The 27352-nt window shown below is 46.4% G+C and overlaps 1 protein-coding gene across 1 annotated transcript in view; it reads left to right on the top strand.

Moving 5' to 3' along the window:
• Nucleotides 1–26372, top strand: part of LOC119391901 (uncharacterized) — a 51377-nt gene extending 25005 nt beyond the window's left edge. Inside the window, exons 3-8 of the mRNA XM_037659551.2 lie at nucleotides 3436–3537; nucleotides 6075–6189; nucleotides 12517–12589; nucleotides 20513–20572; nucleotides 22103–22178; nucleotides 26186–26372. Of these exons, the coding sequence (XP_037515479.2) occupies nucleotides 3436–3537; nucleotides 6075–6189; nucleotides 12517–12589; nucleotides 20513–20572; nucleotides 22103–22178; nucleotides 26186–26308 (549 nt within the window). The 3' untranslated portion in view covers nucleotides 26309–26372. The remainder of the gene's footprint in view (nucleotides 1–3435; nucleotides 3538–6074; nucleotides 6190–12516; nucleotides 12590–20512; nucleotides 20573–22102; nucleotides 22179–26185) is intronic.
• The last annotated feature ends 980 nt before the right edge of the window (nucleotides 26373–27352 follow it).

Here is a 27352-nt window from a genome sequence, read left to right as displayed (position 1 = left end):
ACTCTTAATATTGACCCTAACATTTTCAATTGGATAGAATGCTTTCTAACTAACCGTACTCAATTTGTAACTGCTAATAATGCTGCATCCCAGCGCTGTGACGTAAAGTCAGGTGTTCCCCAAGGCTCCGTCTTGGGCCCATTGCTATTTTTAATTTATATTAGTGACTTACCTACTGTTATTAATAGTTCTATAAAACTATTTGCCGACGAATGTGTTCTATACCGTGAAATAACTAATCAGCATGATAACTTTATTCTTCAATCAGACCTAGATAACATATCTAAGTGGTGCTCACAATGGCTTATGTTCCTAAATCCCATTAAATGCAAAATCATGTCTTTTTCGCGTCGCACTGACTCATCCACTTCTTTCGGCTATGCTATCAATAACATCAACCTTGATTACGTAACTTCATATAAATATCTCGGAATACAGCTAACCAATAATCTTTCATGGCATGCGCACATCGAATACATCACTAACAATGCCAACAGATCCCTCGGCTACATACGCCGAAATTTTTCTAAAGCCCCCTGCCATTTGAAGTTAATGCTGTACAAAACACTAATTAGACCTAAGCTTGAGTATGCGTCATTTGTGTGGGACCCCGGTCAAAAAACATTATCAGCTATCATCGAGTCAGTTCAAAATCGGTCAGCACGTTTCATTAATTCAAACTATAACCGCACATCTAGCGTTTCACTAATGAAATCAAACCTTGGACTAATTGATTTGCAAACTAGAAGAAAAATTTCTCGCCTATGTCTTTTTCATAAACTCATTTACCAAAATACTTCACTTAAACAGGAACTCATCTCCGAGCCTTCATACATATCGTCACGTCTTGACCATCAGCATAAAGTTTTTATTCCTTTCTGCCGTACTAACGTTTTTTCAGACTCCTTTCTGCCAAAAACCAGTGCCGAGTGGAACCACCTTCCCCCCTCCATCGCCTCCATTGAGGACGTGTCATCCTTCAAGACTACACTAACCGGTCATATCTTAAGCCTCGAATAACTGAGTATTGTTTGAACATGTATTCTAATTAATTTGTTGTATTATTGTGTTCTGTTTTTTACTACATTTTTTGTTATATTACCCACCCCCTCTGTAACGCCTTTATGTGCCCTGAGGGTAATGTAAATAAATAAATAAATGTGTGGACACAAGAAAGAGAAATTTGCGGCTAACTCCTACACAATTTGCACAACAATTGGCATGCCTCTGACCGCATTTTTCTTTGCCCACCGCAGACCCCTGCGACCTTAATGCGACTAAGCTTATTTAGGGCGGCATTCACAGCCTTCACCCCCACATTGCTTCCCTACGTTCTTCAGGTCATGCGACTGATTATAGATATGTGGAATAACTGCAGTATTTATAGTTTCTTCATTATATACGGATGGAGGACGTCCGTGTTAATCTTTCTTTGCCATGCGAAGAGATTTTTGCAAACCGATACAACGATACGCAGGATATCCCGCTTCTTTGATCACATTGCAGCTGGAAACTACTGCTTATCTTATGTGCGCAAGGTTTTTTCCAATGCCGTGCGTAATCATGACATCACAATTCCTCGTTTAACAATATTCGAATGCGCCGACGCGAAATTAAAAGCCTATTTCGCTGAACGCGGGCTCTACTGCCCGCAAATATGCTCCATAGTGAAACTTAAAAGCATGTATCAAGAAACTGCAAATTATCAGAGCAAGGCATCCCGCAAGTGATCATCCCATCCCTTTTTTTTAAACACGTTTAGAATGTGGTCACTTCTTTGTACAGCGCGTGACTTGTCAATTAAAATCAAATAATCATCTGCATGTCTGAACACTGTAACACCTCTCTATAGTTTGGTTAAACCCGATCACGAGCCGCTATGCCATTAATTGCCATAGCGGCTTGTGAACAAGTAATCTTTGAATAAATAAGAATTCGGTGTTACAGCTCACATTGCTTACGATAGCGCGTTTTGACGGCATGTATCGGCACGTGAAAACTGGCATGCCGCTTAACTGCTACATCTGGTATACATCCGCTCGGTAATACCTACACTGACTGCATCATTCCTTTCGCATTTCATGCGTAGAGATACATGCAGGTGCGTTCGGACATGTGTAGTACTTAGGATTAATAATAGTCAACCAGCGGTGACGCGTTTCTTTCGTTTGGTGCTCCCACGGCACCAACGAAGAGCAAGCGACGGAACAGCCGGCGGGCTCGCCGTACACACTTTTCCCATAGTGCTTCGCGCGCCCGCTGGGGGTTCTGGGATTGTTTGAAAATGGTCTATTTGTTGCTGTAGCATTCATTCCTTCGCCCTTGGGGCGAAAGAATGCACAACAAACGCTCAACTACGTCTGTGAAGACACGTTTCACTTTCGTGTTATAACGATTCGTATGACAGAGTGATCAGCCATGTTTTTTTTGCAATTTGTTTGGCCCCGTAGCTAGCGAATGTAATACGGTCCCGTACGAAAGGCTGACTGTCAAAGACTGCTTTTTAACCTTTGGCTGGTTGGCCAGATATCTCGTGTCACTCTCGCAACGATGCCCGGATGATGTTGTTTGAGTTCGGCATTGTGTATCTTGAGAGCTCGTATGGTCTCGTTTGAGCGCCGAGATAACGGCGTTTGCATTTGGCTAAATGTCACGTGACGGCTTCCGACAACGGAAGCAAAAAGCACTTCATGCTTAAAAAGATGCCTCGCCATCACTTCGTATTTCAGCTTTGGCACCTGAATGCATTGACGCACCCTATCGGCCTCAATGACGCAGCGCCCCCCACACTGCTGTGGCCGGTGCTCGTAATAGAGAGAACATGATTCGTGCGCGATGTCCGCAGTGGCGGGCGGTGGGTATCAAACACATGCCATGAGTTTACGCCGTTACCAAAGTGGCATGTTGTTTGTAACATCGAGCAAGTTGATCGGCACAAGAACTAGAGCAGCCACACCTGAATCCAGTTTTGCATGGACTCAAGAACATAATGCCCACTATCTACGCGGCTGTGATGTCGGTGTGCCAAGAAGCGGGCGGCAGGAGGTATACGTTAAGGATGTAAGCGAAAAAAAAATTTTTAGAATAAAATGAAAAATCGAATAATTGGAAATACAAAGAAGCAAGCAGCTAGGCTGTTAGATGAAAATTACTCTGCTGTGCGCTGCTCGCGAGTTGATGCAGATGTGATATTCTTAGCTGAAATAAAAAAATGCCAGTTTCAATGTGGAAACTTTAGAAGGTAACGCGTCATCGAAGTCTGCAGCTGCGGGTTAGAAGCTGTAATATCAGCTGAACATTTTCCACAAACTGTCAGGAAAAATGTTTTCGCCGTGTGTTGTGAGTACCATTTGGAACTTTCATGTCCGCAGGTTCCACGACGTCTTTGTCTCCTGAGCACGTGCCCCCGATACAAATGTGATGCCCCTTGCGCAGGAAGAGGTGCTGTCGCTGCCGCCGCCGTACGAGACGATGTGCAGCAAGTACGACAGCAAGGGCGGCGAGTACAGCTACGCCGACGGCGTCGTGCAGTCCGAGGTGCGTGTCTATGGCGCTCACCGAGCTTGCCGCAGTAGTACAGAGTGCGTAGAGTCTATTTATTCGCTAACTGAAGCGCCCGTCAGAGACATGTCTGTGGGTGTGTGCTCAGTCATTATAGTACCTGTTGATATCGAAGAAGATTCGCTACGCAGTTGGAGTATACTTTACTGAACATTACATAGGAAATATTGTCATAGACACAGAGAATGTAATTGCGCTTGGCTTTTTGACGGGACTTGTAATGAACCGGAGCACCATTTACGAGGCATTCTTATGGAAGCAAATGATACAACGGAGGTAGTGCGGTAATTATCCGGAAGCTCACGTACTGTTTTAGCCGCGATTGCAATAATTTATTTAGCGTTTGTCTATGACTTGTCTATGACTTGTCTATGTATATTTCCTGTGATGTTTCCTGATAGGCTTCGTGGCGGGTGGCTTGCGCGGAGGCGGTGATTATTTCTGCTCTATGTTGTAAATTTTATTTTATTCAAAGCAAAAGTGTGGAGAAAAAAGCGAAATGCTTTGTCCATACTTGATAGCAAAAACTTTAAAAGCAAACACGGCACAAACACACAAATCATCCAGCGCGAATCTCCAGCTTGAACCACATGTCCACGAACTATGAAAAACTACCGCCGTTTGCATCTTTCATGTAACAATTACCCTGCGCCGTTCACGCCGTTCATGGCAGAGACATTCGTTCGCCTTTCGTACTTTTGTAGACCATATTTTCCAGACAATAGCTGAGTTGTTTGTTGGTTTGGGCTGGCTGGCATTCCGCTTTACTTCAAGGCTGTACCGCCAAGGATATATGACAAGCGTAAGGGCTGAAAAGAAGATCCGACTCGCAGACCATTGGCAAAACATGGAGAAGGGCTGCAGATTAATACTTGACCAACGGAGGCTTCGTTTATGTCACTTAGGCTTTCTGCTATACCACTCTAGTTTAGCTACTTTAGTGATGTTCGGAGTCAATTATCAGTCATTCTCATTCGCCATGGGGGAGCTTGAGTACTCGATCTGCAGCTGATTGTGGGGTATAAATTGTTTCTGTAGAGAAAACACTGGAGCAGGCTGTCTGGAATGCAGTCGCAAGTGCGCAAGTTGAGCAGCTTGTGGGTGATAGTTCACTTGTTGAGTTCTGGAGTACAGAATTGACTTGTAGAATATATAAGTAAAGTTTTTGCGAGCATTACAAGAGTACATAATTATGGCACCGGTAACGACAGCTGTACGATCTGATCGGGATATCGTCGTCTATGCACTGGTATTTCTGATCTTGACGCAAGCGACTCTGCTCGTCCAACCTAAGCAGACAGAGACGTTAGGTCGTGGTCACCTGAGGAGGTATGACATTTTAATATCTTGCTGCCTGAGTCTCATTGTGCCAATTCTGGACAGAACGTGTCAAACGGCAGGTGCACATACCTCAATAACCATTACATTTACGAAAAAAAATACACTTTAAAGACACGCAAGCCCATAGAACACTAGCTTTAACTTCCATGATCATACTTACTACAGCAAGGATCTCAGCGCGATCACTTCAGATCGATTCGAGAAATGTAGAGACAGCCGAGACCTCAATGAACGGCGCGAGGCTAAATGCAACTCTGACATTATGCCGCGTGGCACGACAGTCGCCATTTTTGCATGCAACAATGGGATTAATAAGAACTTGCTGGGCCAGTTAGTGTATACTTGACGACATCTTCATTACAGCGCTAAAAGGACAAACACATGAGCGACAACAAGACAACAGTTGTGAGTAGCGCTTGCCGCGTTGTGTCTCATGTGTTTGTCCTTTTAGAGCTAAAATGAAGATGTCGTCATGACACATGCGATGATTTCATGTCTTCTCTGTATTCTCGACAGTCTTACAAGCATTGTTTCACACATGAGAAATATGATGCGCTAAACTTCAGGAACACCTAGTGAGTGAATGTATTCTTTCTCATGACCTTGTTCCGCAATTGTTGTGCGCCCGTTCTTGTCAGAGACAGTTGGTGTGCATTGGTGTCTTCGTCGTACGACGCGAATCCTTGGACGTCATTTTTGGGCCTTGCTATCGAAAACAGTGCATTAAAGTGAACAAGCGTGAAGTTCCTTGGGTGTCACTTGGAAGACGGTGAGCGCAATTATGCCACTTTATTTTATTCACGGAAATCGGCGAGGAAATTTTAATCTAATTTGCCCCGCGGGCAAGGCCTTGAATGGTGCAGTGTCTGAGCGGCATGATACCAGTAGAACGAAACTCCGCTGTTTCCCAATAAAGGGCTACAATGTTGGCAACGGGTAGAAGGTGAACGCTTTCAAGGAATCGCAACGTGAGCTTGCTTAGCTGTGAATAACAACACAATCGCCGAAGTAACATTAGTGAATCTGCACTATTGTATTCACACTTCTTGTAAGCACGTGTAACGTTTTCGTGCGATCTTCTATGTCAGCGCACTCATGTTATTTAGTTCAATGAATAAGTATCCATTGAAAACATCAGTAATGCTCTTGATAATTAAATTTCCATTCATCAGGAGTGCAGTAGCAAGTGCATCGCGGACAATTGGCAACAGCACTGCAGCTGCTTCTCCAAACTGTACTCCGTGAAGCATAGGCGCCACGGCCCCATCTGCGAGTACATTGACCACCGTGAGTATATGTCACTGTACGTGGAATACAGAGGTCGGCGTTGAGGAAGTTCCGATGCGCTTGCACACAAACCTTGTTGAGGCATGCCAATCGTGCTGCTAAACACAATATGACGTAATTCGAAAGAAAAAAAAAAGAGCGCAAAAAAGCACGTGTGACACAGTCCATTGCGGTAATATTTTTTCGTGTGTAGTGTATATGGCTCCCTACAGAGATTTCGTGTGTAGTGAGGCTTATATGCCTCACTACACACGAAATGTGACCGTCGGCGTCCGGGGTGATCGGCGGCGTCACGCGTCCTGCGGCGTCAGATACGTGTGGTGCAAAAAATCATCATGCGATGACTTCATCATGACGTCACGCAATAACTTGTAACTTCATCATGGCGTCACAAATTCTGGCGTAACGTCATGTGACGTAACGCTGCATATTGCCGTAGTAGCGCCCTCCTATGGGTGCCTAATAAAAACTGAACCTCAAGAGAAGAAAAAGAAAATTACACCATCTCCCGCTAAAGGGGACAATGAGGCGATACGAAGCAGCTTTTCGGCATGTCGAGCTCGCGTTTCCTCCGTAGCAGTTTTCCGCCGACTTTGCCGTTTGCGCTGGGCTTCCCTAGCCCGGAGCTCGGTGTCCGCTTGCCGACGTTTACGCTGCGTTTAGGCACCTCGAGTCTTCCTCTGCTCCACCCGCTGCTCCGCGATCTTAGCAGGCGTTAAGGTATTACTGCAACTTGCGCCGACGTTGACGTTTGAAATTATGACACCGGCGCAGCCGGCGCAGTGACTGAGCGGGTGTACGACCTAACGCGAGCCTTTTATCTAAACGAGGAAGGGGAGTGGAGAGGGGGTGTGGGAGTGGAGAGCGAGAAAGGAGAGGGTGAAGGGAGAGGGGAAGTGGAGAGGAGGTGTGTGGAGAGGGTGTGCGCATGCGCAGTAAGGGTGGTCACGCCGCACACCGGATTGAACTCCGCCTTAATCTGCTTCGCATCTAATAAAGATGGCGCTTCTAAGTGGCACCTGAAGCCACGGCTCTTGTTCCCTGCTGGCGTCGATTCTGGTTGAGCTGTCTCGTTCCTTCGCTGCTGTGGCATAAGCCTACACCATCATCTAATAAAGTTGCTCTCTCTCTCTCATCACACGACATCGTAGCTTGGTCAAATGTAGGCTGATCACGGAAGCAGTGCAAAACCAGGTGAGGTGCCTCCGATCCTGTAGGCACTGCGAAACCACGCTAGGTGCACGAAGCTTTCGGAGGGTGGCGGGGCAGGATAAATACATCTAGGGATCAAAACGGCAAGTTGGGCGAGTTGGTAGTTGAACATAGCTTGTTGAGGGCAGCGCGACCCCTAGCCCGGAGCTCGGGGTCGTTTGTTTGTGTACGTGTCTCTCAGTCCTCAGTCCGGGTCGCGCTGCCCTAAGCAAACTATGTACATCTAGGGAGCCTAGATGTCAGGCCGCTCATGTATGCTCCCTAATACATCGACTGAGAAAAAAAGAAGGCTTTCTCCTTCGAGTCGTGTTAGGTGAAATCCACAGGAACCCTCTGATTTTTTATCGGTGCCTTACAGGACTCGTCGGATGTGTAGTGTACAGTGGCAAACAGAAATTTACTCATTCAAATAAACTACGTTGTTTAATGGTGTGGGCGTTTATTAGTAACAGCTTCGTTCCCCATGCATCTTCGTTGTCGCGTGGCGTTCCTCTTCATCATCGGATGCGGGAACGTGTCTTGTGTCTATGACCTGTGCTTTGGGCGGGAGTCGCTTCGCCATAAAAAGGTCACATTAACTGTTGCGTCACATGTGGTGGAGGTACTGCGTACAGGAATTTAGCACTGCAAATTCTACGTAATGCAGAAAGCCGCCAAAAGTTAGGCGAGCGCCGCACATGCCGGAAGGTTGAATGGCGTCCTCTTGAACAACGAGTAGCTTAGGTCCATCATATGGGTAAGGTAATTTTGGAGACGCGAACAGAAGGCGTGATGCTTCCACGTGTACACATTGAACTAAAACAGATATCATATTGTACGAACGCGTTGTAGGAATTTCTGTGCTATCGAGCAATGGAGCTTTACCTCCAAAAGCAGCATAATTTAGTTTTCCGCACAACGGGCGACAAACTGAGAAGTGGGTCTACGTGGCAACGTGTAACGGCGAAGCGCGATCGTGAGCGGCTTCTGGCAGGGCGGTAAGTAGGAGCCGTCTCGGAGGTTACAGGTGAGGCTAGAGAGCGGCCTCGAGGCAGAACCTAACGACGAGGTAGAAAATGGGACTCATCAGGAACGTCACCCATATTGTATGCGCCGTATCCACGACGCTCGTCCTGCTGATGTTTCCTATATCCATGGCCACATGTGTGGCTACACATGTAGCCTACATGTGTGGCCTACGTGGCCACAATATCAGCAGTATTAGGAGACTGGATGAGCAGGGCGGCACGATGGATCGAGAGGTTGTCTGGGCGCGCTGGGAGTCATCGAAGCCAGGTGGGCCGGCGTCGGTTTTTGGCGCATGGACTGAACGACGACTACCGAAAAAGGGGCAGCTTTGCGCATGTTAGTTGGAGCGCAGAGGCCAGAAAGTCCATGACGGCGTGTATGACAGCGCACGAACATAGAAAGGAAAGGGCAGGGTAGACAAAAAGGGCGCAGCTGCTGCCAACTGAATTCTATGTAATGTTGCAAAAAAAAGCAAAATATATATCTGAGAAAACGATAAAAGCGAGACAAGTCAAATCTGTTTTAGCATTTGACCATGATTGCCCTACAACCCGGCCAGGCAATCACGTTCAGGCCACGACACGGCAACGGATGGATTCATTGGGCAATTCGGCCACTTTATATATCTTTTTCACTTCTATATTCTCGCGAATTAGCTGCGACGTGTGCCTTGCCACTATCACACACTGATTAAACAGGGGGCTGCAACCGCAGTGCCGACAACGAATGCCAAGATGCCCCTGAGCCACATTGTACACGTTATTTCGGTGCACACGCAGGTGATTGTTAACACACCTGCTGGTCTGGCTGACATATGCCTTTCCACACGTCAGCGGGATCGAGTAGACGACGCCTACTGCGCAGGGGACGTAGCGTGACCTAGCTGTGTGCAACAAAACATGAAGCAGAGTTGGCGCGAGGTACGTTTAGTTGCCTGCACTGTCTCTGCAATTTTTTAGGTGCCAAGAAAACCACCTAAACACTGGCGGTCTGACCAATCTTTACTTGATATATTTTACTTGACATCTTTACTTGACAGTGCAACGGACGCGCGTAAGCGCCGCGTCCGTTGCACTGTCATGGCTTGAGCGTGATTCCCTGGCAGGGTTGCCGGGCAATCGTGGCCACATGCTGAAACTAATTTGAACAGGGTGGCATCTTTCCCACGTAATTAAATGAGGCTTTAAGAAAATAAATGTGGTTGGGGAGGCCCAACGTGAGTTTGAGAGTGGCACAAATAAATTTGGGCTTTTTAGCACATAGTGTTTGCGTCAGGGGAACTCAAGCTTGGCTGAAAAAAAGTTATTGCCGACACGAATGCAGCACAAAGCCGCAGCATTTGACTCTCTCGCTATATACGTCCACCAGCAAACGTCGCGTAGCTTATGAACGCGAAATCCTTGGATGCCTCTTCAAACGGGAAGATTGACCGTCGGCGGCGTCAAGACGAGTAACGCAAAAAATAATGGTCACGTGATGACATCACCATATGACGTCATCATGACGTCACAGATGTACTAAATTTGTAACTTCATTATGACATCACCATGACGTGACATAACGTGATGTCACATGGCGTATTCACACGACATGGTCCCTTTGCATTGCCTCCGTGATCGGCGGGCCGATCACGGAGGCAATGCAAGACGTCGTGTCGCTTAAGAAGGCGAAAGGCCTAGATGCCTCATCAAACGGGAAGATTGCCCGTCGGCGGCGTCAACAGGAGTGATGCAAAAAATAATCGTCACGTGATGGCGTCACCATATGACATCATCATGGCGTCACAGATCGCCAAAATATGTAGCGTCATTATGACGTCACATAACGTGACGTCACATCATGACGTATTCACATGTCATCGTCGCTTTGCATTTCCTCCGTCATCGGTCACGGAGGCCGTGCGAAACCGCATTAGGTGCAGAACACTTTTGGAGTGGGGCGTGGGAGAATCAATACATCGACGAATCCATAAGGGACCCTGTAAGTTTTTTTAATTCCACGGATCTAAACAATGAGTTGCGCATCTGTAGCTGAATTTGTGGACGCTGAGCACGGGGCCGACGATAAAGAGGTCGCGCGGCAGGGTTATGAGATGGTATCGCACGTGGTAAAAGGTAGCGCCTTTTCCATCCTGTGGCAGATAACTATCATTTGCCGGCGGGAAGCGCACGTGAGACAACGTCTCATTCCGCGCTGTCTGCTACTCACCGAACATCGCAGGCCCGACGCAGTAACGAAAGTCTTCGTCGCGGAAGTGCTTGTTGCACACAAGACTCGTAGCCGATGGCTACTTGCCGGTTCTTAGCTTTACAACTCTTGCTTCGCGCAGTTTCTTGTGCCGCGGTTACCGGTGCAGGCTGAAACTGGGCTCCGTTGCGTAAGCCCGGCACTGCGGCACCGATCGGTAGAGGCCCATGTTCGTCGCCTTCGGAGGCAGCCGCTCTATTATAATGGTTTCATTTGAGTAGCAAATGCAAGAAAACTTCCGTATTTGAACAGACCGCAGCGCATGTGGGACTTGAAACTCGTTTTCAAAGCACGCGGCAGCGCTCCACAAGCAGCCGACGCGGCCGCTGAGACCACGTGATCCTGCCAAGCACGTCACGCCGACGGTTGCGCCGTCGTTTTCAGTGGGGGGCCTCGCGGCCAATATTGGATTGCTTGGACATGGCGTGCTTGTGCGTGTGAAGAAAATGCCTATTTCGCCAATATCCAAGACACTTTTCAAAGCGCATACAAAAACGTTGCCTGTAAAACCCTGGTTAAGCAGCAAAGGCATCTTTGTATCCTGAAATGATTGTCGGCTCTGTGAAGTTGGAGAAACTATAGAACATTGCTTCATCGCCTGTATGGAGGCCATCCTCTTTTGGGACGTTCTATGAAGAGCTGCTAAAAAGTAACATGATTTATATTATTATAGCGTACGTTATCTCGTGCCGCCCAAAAACAATTGTATGTCTGCTCACATGCTCTTATTCGTATTAATGGGTATCCACAGTCTATGGAAAACACGCATGTTAGACAGGCATGCCGAACCAATGGTATCATAGCGGTCACATTTCATACAAAGGGCTCTACAGCTAAAATACTTTTGTGAACAGTTACATTTTCAGCCGCACTGGTATCCACCGTTCATGAAATGCACCGCCATATTACCCTTTTATAACACAGCGTTATTTAAAATTGTGACCCTTATTGTGCGCTTATGAAGGCGGCTTTGAATATTCTGTACGCTATGCAATAGTTTAAACGCATTGGTAATAATTACCACGAAAGGAAAAAAAATAGCGTGGCCCTGTGGTAGACCTGCCTGCCATGTAGACGGCCTGGGTTCAATTCTTACTCGAAACTAAGATTTTTATTATTTATTTTATTCGCATCTTTCTCTATTTTTACGTCACGGGCAAAGATGATGACTTTCGCTCACAACCGACGACGCCGACACCAGAATTTCTGCGAAACGAGTTGTTTAACGCTGTCGGGTTAAAATGCGGCTAGAGTAACCACCTTGAAATTACCGCACCAAATGGCGTGACGTCATAGATTTTGACGGCATCTACTGGGTCTTTCGTAGCGTCTGACCAGTAAGAATGAAGCACATTGTCCTCCGTGGGGCCCATAAACTGAATACACCAAGTTTCCGGAAATTTCGTTCAGCCAATGTCACCAAAGCACGAAAAATACATCTTGAAATCCCAGACATCACGTGCGGCGATATCGTCCCGAAATTTAAGAATGAAACTTTGATCTTGATATTCTTCTCTACTGATAAACCTAGAATGGCGAAATTAACGACATTAGAGGTTTCAGAGTACAATTAATCATTCTAAACCCACTCATAATTTCGATTTATTGTCCCTTTAATATTTTACTTACTTCAAGTCATGAGAGTCCCGTCTTGCAGATGTTTGCAGATGTCAATGACGCTTGCCCGTGCCTAAACGAAAGCCAAGCCGTAGCAGATGAATTTTAGCAGAATGCAAAAAATTAGCACTCATCGCAAAATCATTTCTCCACATGACATCCTTGATAACGAGAATGTGGGCTTAGCCGTTCTTAATCCTGATTGCCTAATGCTTATGCATCAATACGCTTTATTTCCCGCAGTTAGGTGCACGGACAAAATGAAGCGGCAACTTTGGCTGCACAGCTGCCAGTCTGCGTGTACGAGACCCTGCCGGTAAGAAGACTCTCAGGGTAATTCTTGCACCACCTGGCCTTTACAGCGTTGTCGCGCTCGGCATTGTCAAATGCATCACATTTTTGCACAATACGATAGAGCGCTGGGCTCGCAGTAACCGGAGTCTCATGTAGCAACTTAAAGGAGCCCTGACATTAATTTTACGCATGCCAATATTTTTGAATCCTCGAGTAGTTATCGAACCCCGGGTAGTGATTCGGGGCTCCAAATGCAATGGAGGGACGGATAACTATCTGGTATATTGATTATTATGACCAGTATCGAGCCCGATTCGAAACGGGCACAAAGCCCGCGATTTTGTAGCCGTGGCAGCGCTGCCTCGCGGCCACCTCCTGACCGCGTCCCAGCTGATCGCGTTAAGCAGAAAGACGTTAGGTCAAGTTAAGCTGACATTACGGCTGCTGGTTGTGACCAGCATCGCCGTCGTCGCCGTCAAGTCTCGACAAGTGATGAAGGCAACCGTCTGTAATTGGAAACCGCCGGACGTGCGACTTCCCAAAGCTTATTTTAGCTTCGACAGTCAAGGCGGTGATGCGGGAATATCATCACTTGTAATCATATTCGTGGAGCAAAAAGTAAGGAACACATACACAGGACGGGCGCTAGGCATCAACATCGAACATCAACATAGACATCGTAAGGTGGTAACACGTGGGGAAGCAGGCATAAGAAAGCACTTCGGAGTGTGATGGTGCGCATGCGCTCATGTCCGACGGCTTTTTGGCTTTTTTTGTTTTCTGGCAGTAATAATTCAGTTGATCTCTAGCGCCCGTCCTGTGTATGTGTTCCTTACTTGTGTCTTCGTCCTGTTTTTTGCGCTACGAATGTGATTACAAGTAGCTTCGACACTTTGCAAAGGAGTGACTCAGAAATAGACATTGTTCCACGCAGCGAGGAGAAGGTGCATGAGGATGCCCCTTTGGGCCATGCCTAGCTATATTACTTGCGATAATTTTAGCGCGTACGGCATTCCGGTATACGCAAAAGGGTTTACGGCATATCGGACTACCGTACGATGGCATCGACATTTCACGCTTTGCACAAACACAGTGATAGATACGTACGTTTCCTTGTTTTTGCCTAATTTCTATGATGGAAAAAGCTCCAAGAAGACAACGCATTCGGAATTACGCCACAGCCGCGAATGTACACCAGCAGATAAATAGAATACACTTTGATTCTACAATAAAAATTCTGTCCATTACAGGTTCTTCTTTGCGCTGCCAGATGGCCCCACCTATCGAGCCTCTCACGTTTACGGCTCCGGTAATCCGGTATTACGCTAACGCGCAGAAGTACGGACGAACTATTATTATTGCGATAGCAATTATATGGACAGTCTCGGCTGAATTTTGCCGTCGCCGTCATGCACCGTATATGTATAAGTATGTATATATATATATATAAAAGCCCCAAAGAAAAATAATTCAGAAAAATGCTTCCGAAGCGCGGAATCGAACCAGGGACCTCTTGCTCCGCAGCGAGTGGCGCTAACCGCTACGCCACGAAACGCAGATCCTCCGCGTAGCTAACGGCGAGCGTTATATACACACCCTTTACCGCTGGACGGACTCAGAGACGGCCGGCGCTTATAAGCGTTTTTTCATTACCAGCGAGATGGCGCTAGGAGCACGACGGGCGCATTTAAAAGTCGTCGGCGAGCTCGCTCGCTTCTTCTTATATTTGCGCAAGGAGAACCTTGCCTTTCCGCTGTCTGCTCGCGCGGTTTTCTGGTGGTGAGAGGAAGAGGGTTGTTTCAAGGTTTCACCGTGGTGTCCGCGCTCATGTTACGGAGCGTACGAAAGTCACTCGAGCAAGGGACGCCGCTAAACGAACAAACAGACGATGAGCACGAACTATCAAGTGTCACAGCTCGACACTTGAAGCACGCTAGTTTCGTTCGCTGCTTCGGCCGCCTTTGCAACAGGAGTGCTGTTCAAACTGAGAGTATCCATTGGCGAGCCTCACTTCGTATAGCATTAGTTTCTTGCTATCGCATTCATTGCTTCGCCCTTGCGGCGAAACTGTGACTTTTTTTCAACTAATGCCATCTGCGTGCGTCTTGTTGGCGATGAGATTTCTCTATACACTTTGATAGCTTGTGGTCGTGTTAGAGTGTGCCATGCGCGTAATGAAAGGACACACTCTTTCTGCTTTTTCCGCACTTCGAAGAATACGACTGCAGCGCACAAAGGTTCCCCGACATGCTGACTGACGAGCACATGACAAACTATTCGAAGAGGCGCGACGAAAATCAGGCATGAGGAGTGGGCAGAGCCACTGGGAGGGAAAGCGTTTGCAGGCGTGGGCGCCAGTCAGCGCCGCGATAAAAACACACAGATCGTCGACGCCATCGCCACTAACGCCTCATCACTCAGGATGGTATGGACCACACCGAACACGTGACAACAACGTTGATGTCGCAGGGTGCTGAACTTGAGTTTATTACGCTGTTTGCTCTCAGGATAAAATAACTTCCCGGTGGCAAACGCCATGAAAATTTGGCCAAGAATACTTACGCATACCAAGCAATCAAATGAAAGGCACATCTCGTGCTTGAAATTTTGTGTAAATGCTGTTCAACAGACATGACTGACCTTGAGCGAGGATTGTTTCAAAATCAACAAGCGTTTTTCACGCATCCCCTGTGCCTGCTACCAGCGGGTAATCATGTTCGTGCTTCTTGTACGTCACCTAACTAAAACCTTATATGTGAAAAATAATGCAAGTATAATGCTGTATATGTTTGCAAACAATTTTTCAAACTATAGGCGTTATCCGACGACATGTAGAAGCAGTGTTGTCGCAGGCACCTGTCTTTCGTTTTTAAAGACGATAGTCTTTCTTGGGGAACTTAAACGCAGAAATTTTGGTCTGTCTTTCTGCCTGTCTGTCTTTCTGTTTGTCGGCACGTCCCTCGATTCAGCCACTCGGCCAAAGTTGAACCACTTGCCCAAGGGCCAGCCGTCTTGAACTGGTACGGCTGTTCATACTTGTGAACGTTGTCGATCAAAAAGTAAATATCATGCATATCTGAGGTGCAACATCACTAGGTAAGTATTAGGTGGCGTGTTCCTTTAATAGAAAATGCATACATACGTAATTTTAAGGACCCTAGTTTCTTAAGCTGCGCTGAAAATGCATAAGAATGGAAGCTTGAGCGAGTTGGTATGCGTTCATCTTTGTTGAAACAGCGCTCACTAGACGACGACGAAGTAAAAGAAGGCACAGGACAGGCGCTGCCTGTCGTGTGCCTTCTTTTACTTCGTCGTCGTCTAGTGAGCGCTGTTTCAACAAAGCTGAAAATGCGACTGCGCTGAAATTTGCCTTCCTCCGTGCCCTTCGCACGAGCTCATTGTTGTGTCTCGGTTTCGGTTTTGTATTGCACTGTACGAATGCCATGGGTTGGTGTTGAAAAACTTTAGTTTTGAGAAGGCCAAGAAGGTGAAAAAAAAATTTAAAAAATGAAAAAGCAGCGTTGTGGGCGGCCTTCAGGCTGCCGGTTGTGGGCGCCGCTCTGGCGTTCCTGTTTTACCCAGGCGACGTGTAAATAAAAGAGTGTGTGGAGAGTACTCGTTGAGTGCGGACGTTTCTCTGCTTCAGCGCTTCGCGCCAAACCGCGTTTTCGGGCTGGCTGGCTTCCCCGCCGGTCGCGTTGGTCACCGCCGGTCTTCGCCTGCCGCTGCGCCGGGACTACCAGCACGCAACACAGCACTCATGTTTCCCGACGTATTGCCAGATGGCGTCCATATCTCACACAGCGCCTCTTCTATCGTCTTTACACGACATTTGCAGCGAAGCACGCAGATACGCGGCCAATTTTTTTTATGATTTAACTCCACGTCCATTATCTTGGTACGTAATGTATGGAAAAATCCTCATCCTAGTGACAAAGGAAAATTTAGTAATCTCACCTGTACGTGGTGGCCGTGTTCTATCTAGTATAATGCGTTGTAACCAATCGCAATGCTCATCGTCTAAACATCCCTTTAAACATGACACCAAAATACCCTAGCTTGAAAAATCTGTCACTGTGCACCGTATTCAACTTATGAAGTTCCACAGTTTCGTCAAGTCAAGTGGCATAGACGGCGTCTTCAGCGACAGATGAGTTCTCAGTGACGAAACAAGCGTGCCTTTGTGTTGTGGTGTGTTCTTAACATGTCCGTACGAAAGAAACAATGCTGGCGTCAAACAAAACGATTTATCACCTCTTCTTAACAACCAGAGTTACTCCATGCTAGAAGATACGTTCAGTGCGAATGAGTATAGAAAATGGGGCTAACTAAAATATAATAAAATCATGGCCTGGTGGATAACCCAGGCAACGCAGCACGTTGGAGTATTATTGTTTATACTTCAAGCGGTGCTTCGCGAAAGCGGCAGTAAAACTAGAAAAAAAAACGCCGAAACAGCGCAAGCTATCAAGTCAGCATTTTATTGAAAAAACAAATTTATATATATATATATATATATATATATATATATATATATATATATACATAACGTGAGGTTATCAGGCGCTGAAAGTCAAGTCGTGAGCAGACAGGGGATTATCTCAGTAACCACCACTTGAAGATTACTTACCAACTCGCCCAGCAGTCCGTCCTTCAGTTTGTCTATACGCTGGCAAATGACGGTCCAATGAATACCTATAATCGAGTCATTACAGAACCAAGATTCGCCGAATCATACTGTCACAACGCCAACAACGGCCGAGCGTCACCAGTCAACATACGATATTGACGCTGCCGTCCGGTGAAGGCAGCAAGATTGGCCCGTTGTTGCAAATTAGCATGTCCTGGTGGCATTACTATCCATTGAGGGGAATTGCTGTGCACGTGAAATATCATGAAAACACGATTTCAAAACCGTAAGGGCGAAGCAATAAACGCGACAGCAACAAAATGAAATGTCATACGAAGAAAAGCTAGCAGCTGATTCCTTTAGCAAACATGGTCGCTGCAGCAAGAGAAGTGACCTTCGTGAGGTCTACGGCTTCAACGCAAACAGATAAGCGCGCGATGACAGGCGACTACGTCCTATAGGAGAAAGTAAGGCTGGATGGCCAACCCCGCTCCGGAGCCGAAAGAAGGGCGGGGCGACGCCCTAAACGCGCTCTTTGGTGCTTTAGGCCATCTCGTAGTCCATAGTGCCTCTGCCAAGCTTAAACACCTTAGAGACGCGCGTACCACTAGCGGCAGATGGTCTATATCAGAGGTCTCAAGCTCACCTCAGCTAGCGGGCCAAGGTCGCGAATTTCAGTCGCACTAGGGCCAGGACGGACAGGTGGGCGGGGGCAGAGAGACTAACAAAACTTTAGCTAGCGTTGCCACTTGAAAGATGTCACTTCCCAGTCTCGTATACGGCTCATTTCTGAACAGCACTGGGCCTCAGGACTCGCGAAACATCGATATCGATCTCCAGAATGACTAAAATCTGGACGCCGATACTGAAACAGAGTTTTTGTTGCGCGGTTATATTTCAACTAGAGTGTCGGAACTAAATGTTTTAAATGCGAAGCATTTCTTAGCGAACCTTTGTCACTTTGAGCTTATACATATACGTATCTATCTATCTATCTATCTATCTATCTATCTATCTATCTATCTATCTATCTATCTATCTATCGCTGTTCTCATGATCGCCTGCTTAACTTGGCGTAGACCAAAATTGGCATGGAAGAATAAGAGCATTTGACGAATACGGATGTCGGGTCATTACATGAATAACGTGAAAATCCTGTCGCGTACGTCGTGAAACCGTTTCCTCAGACACGTGTGGCACATACCCGTTTACCAGAGGCCGCGGTGTACGGGTATGCGCCACAGATGATTGACAGTTTACATGTACCCATGAACGGCAAGAACAGACATTGGTAACTTAAATGAGAGAGCGTTAAGAAGAACCGAGATCGGCAGCGTTGACCCGACGAATGGAACGAATAAGAATTAGGATCCCAGCAGGATTCGAACCCAAGCATTCTGCGTGGCAATCAGGTATTCTACCACAGAGCCACGCCAGGTCCATAAACTCATTTGGAAAAACAGCCTATGCAGGCGTAATGTCGGTGCAACGTCAATTGTGTCTGTGGTGCTGGCTGTCTCATTTTACAAGAAAGCAATAAACACTACATATGTACTACTTGGATACAGGCGTCATATCAGATTAACGACTGTGGTTGCAGTTTTGGCTCCGCTTTTATAGCAGTCTAATAAACATTACATTTGTATTCCTGTGATTCAGCAAGCTATATTGAAGCCTTGCTCGACCCCAATAGAACGAAAGTTGCTTGTGATATTCACATGATTTCATCATAAAGTGCACCTAGTTTCGATAATACTGGCGTATGTACTCTAACGTGAGGGCTGAGGTTACGTCGCACCATAAGTTACCCTTTAAACGCCAGTGTTGTCGACGTGCCTGGTAAGCCCACGATGTGCACAGAGCTACTACACTTACAAAATTTCACCTCGTAACGCTTGGCGTAAAGCCATAAAATGCCGCATAGAAGAACTCGCTGACTGCTTCGCATGAAACCGATTCCCACAGCGCGTGGGATCTGCCTAATTTTTTTCGTTTCGGTTTTAGTTTCGTTGCACTACAAAAAGTTCCGTTCCGTTTCTGTTCCGGAAGTATTCGTATTGCTTTTTATTTGTGTGCACAAATTTGAACTTAAAGTAGTCATAAAAATCATCGCATTTGTGGTATAGTTACTTGCCCTCCTCTTCAGAAAGTGGGACAAGGGTAGAATACGTTCTTCAGAGGAGCGGAGTTAACTGCAAAAGGAATTCTTACCAACTAGCACAAACCAGTACCTTTCAAAGACATAGTATATATTTTCTCAGAAGTCAATTGAATTTTTTTCAGCGGGCTCAATGCTTTGCGTCAAGCGAGTGAACACGATCTCAGAAGCAGCGCGTCATTGAGTGTAGTACTCTATGATGTGCGAGACCGCTGTTCTCATAAAAAATCGCCATGCCTGCGCGGGGCATTCGGCACAGTCACAGCAAAAGCCGGAAGAGCGGCGTATCTAGAGCCCGTTCTACCTGGGGCAACAAGTACACATTCAAGGTACCCCCTACGCCATAAATCATCATCACCTTAGGTGATATAAAACACGTTCAGTGGGTACGCATGCGTGTTCATTATTCCAGACTTTAGGGCACCGCTTGCCTTTGGAAAGGCACCGCTTGCCCTCGCCAGCTTTTCTGCCCTCCGGATCAACTCCGAAGGCAAGGCAAGACAGCAATGCCTAGCACCACACTCTCGTGTTATTCTCATATTGCTCGTCGGTGTGAGCCGTGCATTTCCATGTGATGTGGTAGGGCGTTGGTGTGTTTCCAGACCATGGGCATGTCTTTGTATGCTGTTGGATAGTATTTGTATGATCTGTGGAGGTTCGAATAATATTCGTTTCGAGCCTACATAGCATCCTAGAGTGCTTATTTGGGACGGTTGGTACATGGTCATAGGAAACGAGAAACAGGGTGAACCACAGGACAACACGGCCGAGACGGACCAACCTGACGTGGCAGAGGCCACTGCTGAAATGCTGTTGTGCGGTACTGGTAGTCTTCTAAATTCCCTGTAGTATTGCAAGATCGCTTTGTAACTGCGTCGATGGGAGTAAGAAAGAACTATTTTTATAGACTGATTTATATGCTAATGGCAGCAGCAGGTGTACCCACCAACTCGATGGGACCTTGGAACAACTATACAACTCAACCACCTTCGGTTCTAACATGTGCCACATTGCTCATAGTCTACGAAATGCAGTGTAGAAAAAGAGTCTTTTATAGCTCAAACCACATACATTTCACAGATAAGACCGTGCCTGTGCTGAAACTGCACTGCATAGCGCTACCGCTATCACTGACCGTGCACACCACATCTTCCCAGTGAGGTGCGTTACAAGGGCCTGGTGTTCCGGACTGGAGTCGTGATGGAAACGTCAGACAAGTAAGCAGACTCCTATAAAAGCATTCGACTGAATGAACGGATGTGTCGGCTACTTCTCGGCAACGCTTTCTAGGTTGTGAAGGTTCTAACGACTATTTCACTGTGTGGTGCTAATAATTACGTTATTTAGTGATACTTAACGTTTAGTACTCAGCCATTGCAATCTGAGACACACAAACATTAACACTTCCGAACACCGACACTAATTTAATATAATTGCTGCCAGGAAAAGCGTATACTGAATGGATAGTAAAACAGCAGGTGTCTTCAGGAGTGGCTCGGCATTGTATATATTACCAGCCTGTCAACTGCATGTTCAGCTTCGGTGGTGACGTAAAAATGCAAAAAAAATATGAACATGGTCGCTTGACTTTGCACTGTAAGTGACTATGCTCACCCGGAGTGCAACCTCAGCCTCGTTTTCATTTGCCTCTCTGCACATTTGTCAATGTTGAGTTTTGCTCACAGCAGGACAGCTTACAATGAATATTTGCTAAAAAGGTAATAAGACACTTTTATCAGCAACATCAAACAAAACACATTCGAGTACAATTGTGAGTCATCTTGAAAACTATTTTAGCGCAAAATAGACGTCCTGTATGATAAATGGAAGAGCGCGAAAAACGTAGACACAGGGGAAAGAGCCTCGGTCATGTCAACTGTTTTGCTTCAAACAACGTAGAAAAACAGGACGAGCGCTGACTCTCAACAAAATTTAATAATGGAAGAAACGTGACATGTATACACCCAGAACACGCAATTAAAGAAAAGAAATAACAAACCGGTGTCGCGAAGCAATGGCTAGCCAAAAGTATTTCAAGAAATGCCCCTTGTTGAGATCGTGCAATTGAAGGCTGGCTTATATATTAATAAATTATACGCTCAATATGTGCTGCTTCTACCACCAGCCTAGTGTGCATAACTTTATAATTATACGAAATTGTTGCTTTTTCTAACATTGGCGAGCACTTGCACTGGGCGCGATGAGTAAGCACACGCGAAAGCTTGTTATTCTTCAAAGACAACAGATGATCTCTAACCCTGACATTGACACAGCTGCCCGTTTGCCATATGTACACTCGGCCACAAAAAAGTGGAAAGGAGTACACAACGTTCATCTTGCAATTCACGTACTGGTTTAGGTGTTTCACTTGACACACTGATTTGATGCGCGTATCCTTTCCTCTTTTGAAAACATACTCAGCGCTAGCAGACAAAGACGTAGGAGAGACGACACCAGCGCATGGTGGTGTCGTGTGTCCTACGTCCTTGTGTGCTGGCGCCCCTGAGTATGTTTTCAAATTCAATTTACCAACACGCCAAAAAATGGCAATGCTAAAGTTCCTTTCCACTTACCTGTTTCTGTCATAAGGCCCCTCAAACAGCGATCTGTCCAATAGTGAAGCAATTGTTGCAGAGTAAGGTTTGCTGAATCAGGTTACGCACGGCACGAAAGGCTCAAACAACATCGGCACTCCTTCAGCCTCGACATGCGTACTCTTATAAACAAGACCTTTGCTTTCTCTGCAGTCGTTCTCTTGTGCATGTCACAGTGGTCATGGGTTCCAACAAGAAGAAGACAATCTACACCTTTCCCCGGATACCTGTGAGTTGAATACTGTCGCATGTGGCATTGCGTGGGAACTAGGGTTCAAGGCTAAGCACGTTGGTTAGAGTAGTACGGCGCATACACGGTGTCCCCACTAACCTGAACCAAGATAAAAAACAAACATAAATATCAATAGTTCGAGAAAAAATGCTACCAAGTGCATATTAGTAGTAGTCTCGTGTACGTACAAACTCCATATTGCTTACAATATGGAGTATTTATTAAAAATCTCTTTTAGCGCGTCACTTTTACAATTAGTGCTTGCATCCTTAACCTGTCAATCATAAACTTATAGACCACCTGAAATAACTTCGGAATCAAACATTTATTTCATGCTCAAATTCGCCTGGTTGTTTTTTCCCGAGAAAAACAAAAGCGTTTGAAGAGCTTGAAATATAAATTACAAGAACGCTCGCGTGCTTTTACTCTAGCACTTTTAAGAGTACTTAGACGGATACACAGTTGCATGGGTTTCGCGTCTCATCGTACAACGCTTGACATTTTTGATGGCTGTGGTAAGAAACTTCGCCGCTTAAAACATTGATAAGCTGATACAGCGCACAAAGGAAAATAGCCGAGCCCGTTAAAAGAAGGGACAGAGCGCTCACTTACAACTTGCCCAGTATTTTACACTAGTTGAGCACAAACCCGCAAGAATCTCGTCCAGCGCACGAAATTCTTGCGGTATACAAGGCGAGAGATACCGCTGTCTGAGAAGCAAACTACCGACGGCAGGCACTTCGCGTAAGGTGATGCGCACTTCGTGCGACGGAGATGGCCGGCTCGTTTCACCGCCGCTTCATCCGCGTTCGTGCCCAATGCTCGCGCGCTACTCACGCGTAGAACATACGCTTAGCGGGGCGATGTTATCGATTTGGACGTCATACGGAACATGCCGGCAAATGCGACAGCGGCCGCAAAAAGCCGCTGAGAATGTCCATAAACTGCTATCGCAGTAAAAGATTGTAACGAAAAGTACGAGTGTGCGGAACGCAGCAGCAGAGGAACAGTAGTCAAGCCGGGCTTAGACTGTGTGGTTGGGCGAAGCGGACTGGTCTTGACCAGCAGTCACGTTTCTCCTGCCTATATAACCTGTCATCTCACCTGTAAATAAACCCATTCCTTCGTAACAGTTACAACATCGGATCTATACAGGGCAAGCAACGCCAATGTGCCTGAAGCCTTATCACGTATAGCCTTCTGAGATGAAAGTCATCGCCAAGCAGATTGAAGACATGTTGAAGAATATAGTCATACAAGATTCGTGTAGCCCCTGACCGGCTCCTGTCATTCTCGTGAGAAAGGGCAATTCATGGAGATGCTGTGCGGACTATTGCCGCCTAAACGCCGTTACGAAAAAAGACGTCTACCCTCTGCCACGTATAGATGACGCCGTCGACTGTCTACACTCTGCCTCCTATTTTTTTCTGTTGACTTGTGTTCGGGGTATTCGTAAATTACTACGCACCCATCAGAGAAGGAGAAGACAGCCTTCCTAACACCTGGCGGTCTTTTTGAATTTAACGTAATGACCTTCGATCCGTTTGTGCAATACTCCAGCTACATTTGAGAGATTTATGGATACAGTACTCCGTGGACCAAAGTGAAATTTGCACGTCCTATTTAGATGACATTGTCATTTATGAAAAAAAAAACTTTTCATGAGCACAACGAACGCTTGTCGCATGTGCTTGAATGTATACGGAAAATGTGCCTTCTTTTAGACTCTAAAAAGTGTCATTTTGGCGAACGTGAAGCCCTCGCACTAGGCTTTCTTGTGGACAGAGAACGTATACGACCGGACCCACGGAAGACCGCAGGGGCTCGTAACTTTGAGCAACCGCAAAACGTGAACGACCTGTGAAGTTTTTTGAGCCTTTGCTCATATTTCCGCCGATGTATTAATAATTTTGCAGAACTCGCTTGCCCACTGACGGCCCTTCTCCATAAAGATGCACCGTAGTTGTGGGATGACAAATGCGAGGCTGCATTTCAACAGCTGAAATTTTTGCTGACTTCAGGACCTATTCTGAAGCATTTTGATACTGAAGCTTTCACTGAATTGCATACTGATGCTAGTGGACTTCCTGTTAGCCCTTGCTCGTGCAAATCTGTAGCGGCCGCCAGCATGTCGTCGCTTACGCCATTCGACCAGAGCAGAGAACGACACCGTCACCGAGCTCGAGTGCTTACCAGTCGTCTTCGCCATTCCGAAGTTCCGCATCTGCACGGCGGCCGAGCATTCACGATAGCGAATGACCATTACTCACTCTGCGGGCTTGTTGGACTCCGCGACCCGTCTGGCTGGTTGGCTCGTTGAGCGTTGCGCAAAAGAGGAAGAGGAGTGGAGCCGGCGCTTAGACTGTGTGGTTGGGCGAACCTGAGTGGCCTTGACCCGCAGTTACGCTCCTCCTGCTTCTATATAATTTCTTCTCATCTGTAAATAAAACCATTTCTTCGTAACTAAATATTTGTTCAGGCACTTTCTACCGCACAAATTACAGTTTCAGTTTGGCTTTTGCTTGGGTTTACTTCAAACGTGGCTCTGAATTCGAGACGCGCCTTCGGTTCAGTACCGCTTTTCACAGAAAAATTAGGTTGTTTAAGTTATCCAGCTGTCGATGGAGAGGCTGCCCCTTACAAGAGCAGAATGTTGACCCTTTCCTGCACAAGTTTTTGTTTCGTCATAATATTATCCTTGGTGTTGCACGAAAGCATAACAATAACTGTGCTACCATAGAAAATAAATTTCGTGGATTTTCACACTTTGTACAAGCAGAAAAAAGGTACGTTAAAATTTGCAACTAAGTGGAAGTAAAGAACGAGTTGAAGAGGAAAGGTACTCGTTGCGATTCGAACTCAAATAATTATCTGCACATGACAATGAGTCGGTGCACTCATTATCATGGTGTGGTACAAAAGAAAGCAATTGCTCCTGCTTGATGAACAAAGCTTGTTTTCCACACTTCCAGCATTGCGTCTTGCATATTTTTATGTAGCCAGGAAATTTGGAACGCCTTTCCACATCAGGTTGAACATTTGAAGGAGAGAGGGTAAAACATCTTGATTATTTATATTGGAATTTAGCGAGGAGCATGAGAGTAACCCCTAGTCCGGGGTCCCTGGGATGATTCCGGCGATGTGTCAAGCCCGTTGTATTAAGGCTCGGATACCACGGCAGGAGGAACCAGATCCTAACAGAGCGAATAAGATTTGTCGCGTTCAGGAATGAAGAGGAAGAGGATCGTGAGGGCACGAGAGGCGGGGACACTCGCAACTGAGGGCAGATCACAACGTGTAATAAAACACCACCACACCACAGAGTGTATCAGCGGTACGGCCTGATAAACCACACAATTTAGAACGAAGGAGCAGAGACGTAAGGGTACACCCGGAACGAATCGACACAACAGCGCGCGAATACACCGTACTCCTACGAAAAAAATTTGGACATACGACCTAGAAACGTGCTGCACACAGGTTCAACCGAAATCGATTTGCACTGATGGTTGTTGTGAGTCCCGGAAGGTCGCCGTCTTCACTGTAAGAAGGAATTACTGCCATAGAAGCATTTAGGGTCCATTTCCATTTCTGAGGTGAACAAACCCCCATGTACACGTTGTTGCACTTGCGCAACATAGCAACGTTCCATCGCCAGGAACAAACCATTACGAGATGACTTTTTTTCAATCTACACAATCAGGAGGATTTGCAGGAGAGCTTAAAAATTTTTCCCGCGCTTTATCGCGTTAGGCAATGCACTTATTATTGACAAAACCTAACTGTATTACTGCACGCTGGCACTTGTAACGTCTGCCGTGGATGTTTTCGGAATAGTCGCATGGGATGAGCCCTGATGGCAACACCGGACGATGCCATTTAAAAGCAATGTTGCGGAAATGCGACAACGTCTACAGGCGGATTCAAGCAGGCTTTCTGTTTGTTTTAATTGCAACAAAGTGCAGTAAAGGATTAATTTGGCTAAAGAATATTTCTCTTGGCAGATGGAAGATTTGATGATCTACATTGGAGGCCACGTGGACATGTGGTTGGGCTTCGCACTCATCGGAGTCTGCGGAGTTGTACTAGACTTTGCTGTGAAGTGTTCCAAGTGGTTTAGTCGGTAAGTACTGACGCTACTGTACGACGTTCATGCAAAAGTATCTCGTGCACTCAGCAACTACAAGCATCACAGTGCGAAGCCAACTATAATCGTATGCGTCATGATGCTACACACTGAACAAAAATAACTCGAACATGGAGCAAACCGCTTGTCCTCTAGCAAACTGCCTCTACAGGATTTTTACTACGTACAACTGAGTGAATTTACTCTCATGTTGATCAGGATCTTGAATGTAGAAATGATAGCAATTTTTTGGCCGGAATTAGTTTTCTTAGCGAGGATAGTCACAGTAATTTTTTGCTGCCCTTACAGAGTTTTCCCGGTGAGTTCTGAGAGTTATTTCTCAGTCGAGAGTTTCTTGTGTCTGATGTAGTAGTACTTATTTACTCTTTTAACTGAGTTTTAGCGCGTACTTCTGGTGGTCAAGAAAAAAGTTAGGGGTACGATCGCACCAGGAGCCTTGAAATTTCAAAACTGATCAACATTGCAGGATTCAGTATCGATGACATATCAGTAAACAGAGATAACCATAATACAAACATACACACAACCATTGCAAGGTGAAAGACAAATGGAGTGTCTGTTTCCGCTGCACAACCGTGGCCACCCAGTATATTGCCGCGAAGCGTCAGTTTTGTGCATGCCGATAGCCGCCTGCATGCGGCCTTATCATCTCGGATCGTGATGCGAGACGCGTCGCGATTACCTGGGATGACCGTGGCCTCGCGCGCTGGCGATGAGATAGGCCCATACTGCTGGCGAATGTACTAGCTGATTTTGGGGGCGTATCCCGAGCGTTCGATACAGCCTTAAAATAGAGCCCGGGTAATTACAGCGGGTATTCTGTTCCCCGACGGCTGCCGACGACTTTGTTCGCCGCCGCTGAAGCCAAGGTGTGCATATTGCTCGTATGGGCGCAAGTCCGCCTAATAAACGGATTCTCCTCTACATCACGAGCCTCCCAGTCTCCTGTCTTCGGGCTGCCGTCACGGTTACGTGACATCTGGTGGAGGTGCTGGGTATGCACAAGACCCATCCTGCAACAGCC

Source organism: Rhipicephalus sanguineus, chromosome 4 (assembly GCF_013339695.2).
Source record: "Rhipicephalus sanguineus isolate Rsan-2018 chromosome 4, BIME_Rsan_1.4, whole genome shotgun sequence".
Lineage (NCBI taxonomy): Eukaryota > Metazoa > Arthropoda > Arachnida > Ixodida > Ixodidae > Rhipicephalus > Rhipicephalus sanguineus.
The sequence above is the reverse complement of the archived record's forward strand: the minus strand, read 5'-3'. Positions and strand labels throughout refer to the sequence as shown.